The following is a 6,613-nucleotide window of genomic DNA, read 5'->3' as shown; positions in this document are numbered from 1 at the left end:
ATGAATAATACAGTTTCACTGCTACAGGCTTCCCTCAAATCTCATTTGTGTGCACAACTAATTAGCGTAAACCTGAAGGCAAGACACCGCAGGTCAAAGGGGGAAAAACGAATCCGTATCACTACACTGCGCAAGCTGATTGTTAGCAGTACATTAAGACAACCGTTTTGAAATGTTATGTTTAAATATGCAAATGAGGCCGAATCAAATTAAATATGCGCTAATTTGCATATATTCCCAGAATAGAAATCTAAATACTGGATAAAGCCACACTGTAATAAAAAAATATTTCTGTCGCTTGTTAAATAATTACAAAGAGTTTAAAGGGATAGTTCACCCAAAAATGAAAATGCTGTCATTAATTACTCACCCTCATGTCGTTCCAAACCCGTAAGACCTTCGTTCATCTTCGGAACACATATTAAGATATTTTTGATGGAATCTGAGAGCTCTCTGACCCTCCCATAGACAGCAAGGGTACTACCACGATCAACGTACAGAAACGTAGCAAGGAGATCGGTTAAAATAATCCATGTGACATCTCCGAAGATGAACGAAGGTCTTACGGGTTTGGAACGACATGAGGGTGAGTAATTAATGACAGCATTTTCATTTTTGGGTGAACTATCCCTTTAAACTCTTTGTAATTATTTAACAAGCGACAGAAATATTTTTTTATTACAGTGTGGCTTTATCCAGTATTTAGATTTCTATTCTGGGAATATATGCAAATTAGCGCATATTTAATTTGATTCGGCCTCATTTGCATATTTAAACATAACATTTCAAAACGGTTGTCTTAATGTACTGCTAACAATCAGCTTAGTGCTTAGCATTTGGTTTCTACACTGGAAAAAAAAATTTAAGGATTTAGTTCAAATTATTTTTACTCAGAAATTGTCTTTTTTTTTTCTTTTTTTTACAAATAATTACTAAAAATTGTCAAGTAACATTGGGTTAAAAAAAGTAAAATTTTGAAGTAGACAGACTGAAATAGTATCTTCTTGTGAAACAAACTAATAATTTGTTTTATTTAAACATTATTTAATTAAACATTACTATGTCCAACTAGACTTGTGCCGGTATTCGGTAATGTGATATATCACGGTAATGAATATGCACGATATTGTTATCGTGGGCACTTCTAAATACCGTGAATAATTATATATTACAAATTATTCAGAATTTTGAATGCATTTTAAGAATACTTTTCCCATCAACTGGTCAAAATGCACAACACCGCCGTATGCTGCATGAAAGATGCGTGCGCACTCTGATGTAAACAAGCGCGGACGAGAAGCACATGGCGGAACACATGAGAGACGCTCTGGATGAAAGCGCACTTTAACTCTCTGACAGCAGATGGCGCTAAACTGCAGAAATAATAATAATAATAATAATAATAATTCATTTAAATGCAGCCGTTACCCCGGAAACCCTGTAAACAAAGCAGCTGCACTACTTTGTTTCTGAATCATGTTTAAATGATTTAAACAGCCATTCAGATTTGTGTATTTGCTATGATGTTCATCACAGAGCCAAATACTTAAATACTTAGACTTAATAAGGCTATTTATTTTCAATCTTTTTTTACATTTTAATCTGGACTACAACATGCCCTAGATATTGTTTGAAAGTGTTTTGATTCTATATTGTTCGGTCACACTTTACATTAGGGCTTCATTAGTTAACATTAGTTAATTCATTAGTTAACAAACTGCCAATGAAAAATTCTTCTGAACATTCATTAATCTTAGGTAATTACAATATTTAATAACACGTTGTTAAAATCGAAAGTTGCAACTGTGTTATTTAATGAGCTAACATGAACTAAGACTTGTATTTTTTAAACAAAGATTAATAACTTCTGTAGCAAATGTAGCTATTGCTCATTGTGAATGTTAATGCATTAACTAAGGTTAACTAATGAGGTCTTATTGTAAAGTGATACCTATTGGTCTTTATAGTTCTTTTGCACTTTAATCTGTGTAAAACTTTTAACTTTATACATTTTTCTGTATTGCTTTATTGCATTTAAATGTTCAGTTATTTTTGTTATAAGAAAAAAGTTATTAAACCTGTTATACTGTATTATGACAGCACTTTTTTAAAACTAAATTTAAATATCGTGATAATACCGTATACCGTAATAAAAGCATTAGCAATTAATCGCAACATGAAAATGTGATACCGGCATATCCCTAAGTCCAGGATGACATGCAACAGTTTGTGTAGTGCGAGAGTCAATGTAATGGAAGGGTGACCTCTGGTGGTGATTGAACGGAAGTCCATGGACAGGATTCGTGACAGCGGTGATACCGGTATTACCGGTGTTGTCACACATCGATTAACCGGTGGGAAAATTTCCTCACCGTCACAACCCTAGTGTGATTGCTATTGCTTTAATAAGCCTTACCTTATGAGTAGCTTCAAACCTATCATCTTTCCTTGTTATTTTACATGTGGTCATAAATCAGTGGGGTTGCGACTAAAAGTAAGTCAGCTCACTTTTGATAGCATGACGAACAGCAGTGAAAAAGCTATGCCAAATCCACATAATCAAATCCAACTAACCCAGTAATTGTGTATAGTTAAGACAGCAAAGTAAATAGACTTATCAACTTTTAAAAGGGAGTAGAAAACATTCCCTATCGGTTTTTTATTGGCGTCAAATGTTTTGCGTCCAATCAAACTCTATGGTGTTCAGATTCTCTTGGAAGAAGCTATAAATATTTGCTCCAGTGTTTATTCGTGTGTTAGGTTGGTAAATTACACTTCTGTTGTGTTTATACATTTACAAAATTGTTTTTGCATTTGCAAACAACTTACCATATGAAACACCATCCTTACAATAAGCTAAAACCAAACAAGACATCTTTTAAAAATGATTTATGGATGGACCAAAAATAATGTTTTTAGAAGTATGCAGGGAAACATACAGTATAGTATTTCCATGCCTTAGTTGGTTAAAAACCGATGTTTGGAGAAGGTTGAGTGTTTCAGCTGGACAGGGATCTGTAAGGCCGGGGACAGAGCCATCTGCTGTGGCTCAGGAACACAAAGCCATACAACGATCCAGTCAGACTTCTGATCTCAGTGCCAATGAGACATTGTTATGGCACTGTTTGATTCACTGTCATCATCTGACCAACTTCAACAAGCTTGAAAAAATCTATTACAAAGAATAGGCTGACATTATTAACAAACTGTATATGCAATGATGGCAGTTAACCCTAAAATCTTAATGTAACAATTTTTCTCAGCGATATTAGTCTATTTGTTTTTTTTGTTTTTTTCAAGTCAGCAAGTCTTTGAATATATTGTAAGGCACTATACAGTAATTATACTGTATATTATACAATAAAAAATACATTAAAAAGCAAGAAATGTTCCAAATGCAACCCAACTGACTGTTGGGTCATATAGTCCACTGTGGAAATTGGAAATTAATGGTGGCTTGGGGTACAAATGCCACTGAAATTAGTAAAAAAGGGCTCCAAAATTGAAATTTAGTTTTTGTTCTTTATATTTACAACATATAATATAGTTAAGCAATATCACACAAGTGCTGTTTTTCCTAAATATCAGCACAATCAAAAATGTTTGTGATTCTCAACCATTTTTAACAAATTGGTAAAGTGAATGATTCAATTTAAAGAAATTTAAAGTCAGCACTTTTTTAAAACTAAATTTCAACACCGTGATAATACCGTATACCGTGATAAAAGCATTAGCAATTAATCGCAACATGAAAATTTGATACCGGCATATCCCTATGTCCAACCTACTTAAATATGCAAAACTGTTTACTCAATATGTAAAATGTTAATTTCAAATGTTTACTTAATGCAACAAAAATGATTTATGTAGTCCCAACTCAATCAATAAGTAAATAAATAAATAAAATTGGGCAGTTAAAAATAACTTCCCACTGCAAATTCCTAGATTCCCAACATAAAAAAAATCCATAAAATCCATTTACTGTGCCGTTGCGCTATGGGCATCTGTCAACAACAGCGAATATAATAATAATAATAATAATAATTTTCACAATGTTTTTAGAAATAAAATCTAAATCATGAACAAATCTTCTTCAGAATGCAAAACTGTAAAGTTTGGTTACACTCTTAAAAATAAAGGTGCTTCACGATGCCATAGAAGAACCTTTTTGTCTAAATGGTTCCATAAAGAACCTTAACATCTGACGAACCTTTCTGTTTCACAAAAGGTTCTTTGTGGCGAAAGAAGGTTCTTCAGATTATAAAACGGTAAGAAAGAGATGGTTTTTTGTGGAACCAAAAATGGTTCTTCTATGGCATTGCTGTGAAGAACCTTTTATGGACCTTTATTTTTAAGTGTATGCAGGCATTACTGATGAAAAAAAAACAACTAATTTTAAGAAAACTGCCTTTAAAGACGTCTATGGTAACTGAAATCTACAGGTGCAAATAGATAAAGTGTAATAAAATAAACTCTTTATAATCTGTACTTTGGATGTTTTCTATCCACTAGTCTGAGAGAAGACATGTCATGGAAGCAAAATAGCCCAAAATCTCAAGACTAACCAGTGCATGGAAAAAGAAAAAAAACAATTACAGGTTTGGCCTGTAGTGTTGTTTACTGTTCTGAATGAATAGGGTTAGTAATGGAATCTGCAATAAATCAGTCTGTAACATTGTCCCTAGCAGCAGCTGATTGGCCAGGACAGTGTGAGGTCATAAAAGAGGCGGAGACTCACGGAGCACCACAGCTTCAGGCTTGCAGCCATCTGTCCTGCTCTGCGGAACAAGAGGAGCAAATGACACCGCCAGGATATTCTTACTCTCCCAGGAGCTCTGACCGGTTCTGGTGATCTGAGTCAGCTGCAGCAACACACAAACACTCAACTAATAAAGAGCTCAGACATTCCATGCTCAACAGGATCATAAAAGTTACTATTAATATTCTACAATATCATGCATTTATATAACAGTATAAATACTGCATTAAATGCAATGCAATTTTAACAATTTTCTCATTGAGAACTTTTTAGATGTTAAATATAGACAATAAAAGATGCATTTTTATAGACTTTTTTTCAAGCAGTTGTATATACTGTAGGTTAGCCAAGGCTTTTATCATTCTACTCAACATTTTAAAATGCCAATTTCTACTACACCAAAATGTATTTGCACACTTTATACACACAAATAACTGAATGACTGAAGTGGCATTTATTTGGAATAAAAAGCAAAAGTACACTTGTCAAGCAAAACATTTCACAAAAAGACATTTGCTTGGCTTGAAATGATAAAACCGTGTAAAATGAATAGAGTCAGTACTGTGTGACTTTTTGTTTGTCCTTAGTGGAACATGTTGATATTTAATATAATGAACTACAGCTGTGGTTACTCTACTTATTTTAGTATTGTTTATATAATATTAATTTATTAATATGAATAAGAATTAATATGAATGTGTTTATTTTCTTTTTTTCTTTTAAATTGTAGTTATTTTGTTATGTGCTTTAGTAATTTTTATTGGTTTATTTTTAATATTTCTATTTAGCGTTAATTTTTTATTCATTTATTTTAGTAATTTTAATACTTCAACATATTTTATTTCATTAAGCTGCCAAGGCAACATTACTAATTTTCACTTGCATTTTAAGTTTAAATTCGTCATCTAATATTTAATTTTATTTCAGCTTTATTTTAATTCACAAAAACTATTTTTAATAGTTTTAACCAATTTCATTTAATTTTACTTAGCAATAAAAAAAATAAATAGCTGACTTCATCCAAAAAATGAAAAAATAAATCACCAAAACACCAGTGAATTAAAAATGATGAAGCTAAGTAAATTAGTGATGAGAAAAGATCTTGCAACATTTGAGAGACACAGATCTGGGTTGGGATTTTGTGGTCTAATGACATTCATATATTTGTAAGTGTGACTGAAGTCTCCGAACTTTGTTTAGGCCCAGGGCCACTGTATGTATCCTCCTGTGTTTTACCTGATCTTCTATCGGCATGACCAAAATTCCTCCGACTTTCAGCAGGATTTTCATGTAGTTCTCGTGGTCCTTCTGAACTCCAGCGCCGCAGTAGATGCGGTCGTACTGGTGACTGTCTGAGGAAATCTCCAGACAATTCCCCACCACAAAGTGTGGTTCACAGAACTCAAACCTGAAATGACACATTTATAACATTAACAGTCATTTCTAGAACATCTACAACACAATTTCTACATTTTCTAGTTTGTTTTGGCAAATCTCACAGCTATGTGGTTTCTAACATGTTCAGTTTAGTGCGCTACTATACCGTTTCTAGGGTGTTTTCTAGTTTTTGACTAGAAGGCCTCCTATTGTCCAACACAATATTTCATAAGCTAACATATTTCCTTCTGCATGTTCTGCTGTCATTTTAATAAACCTGCTTGTTTTCTTTTTTTAATTTTTTTTATTTATTAAAGGGGTCATATGATGCGATTTAAATTTTTCCTTTCTCTTTGGAGTGTTACAAGCTCTTGGTGCATAAAGAAGATCTGTAAAGTTGCAAACACTAAAGTCTCAAAACCAAAGAGATATTCTTTATAAAAGTTAAGAGTTAACCACGCCTACCTAAAACGGCTC

The 6,613-nt window shown here is 33.0% G+C and overlaps 1 protein-coding gene across 3 annotated transcripts in view; it reads right to left on the bottom strand.

The window, feature by feature from the left end:
* The window catches only part of LOC107732114 (protein-L-isoaspartate O-methyltransferase domain-containing protein 1-like), a 19,965-nt gene that overhangs the window by 3,336 nt on the left and 10,016 nt on the right, over positions 1 to 6,613 (bottom strand). For all 3 annotated transcript variants that reach the window (XM_016543369.1, XM_016543368.1, XM_016543370.1), the window contains 2 exons: positions 5,996 to 6,167; positions 4,739 to 4,862 (listed from right to left, as the gene is read on the bottom strand). In XM_016543369.1, coding sequence (XP_016398855.1) covers positions 4,739 to 4,862; positions 5,996 to 6,167 — 296 coding nt within the window. The remainder of the gene's footprint in view (positions 1 to 4,738; positions 4,863 to 5,995; positions 6,168 to 6,613) is intronic.

This window comes from Sinocyclocheilus rhinocerous, unplaced genomic scaffold (genome assembly GCF_001515625.1).
Source record: "Sinocyclocheilus rhinocerous isolate Xijiao unplaced genomic scaffold, SAMN03320098_v1.1 scaffold97, whole genome shotgun sequence".
NCBI lineage: Eukaryota > Metazoa > Chordata > Actinopteri > Cypriniformes > Cyprinidae > Sinocyclocheilus > Sinocyclocheilus rhinocerous.
Note: the sequence above shows the minus strand (reverse complement) of the source record. Positions and strands in the feature narration are given on the sequence as shown.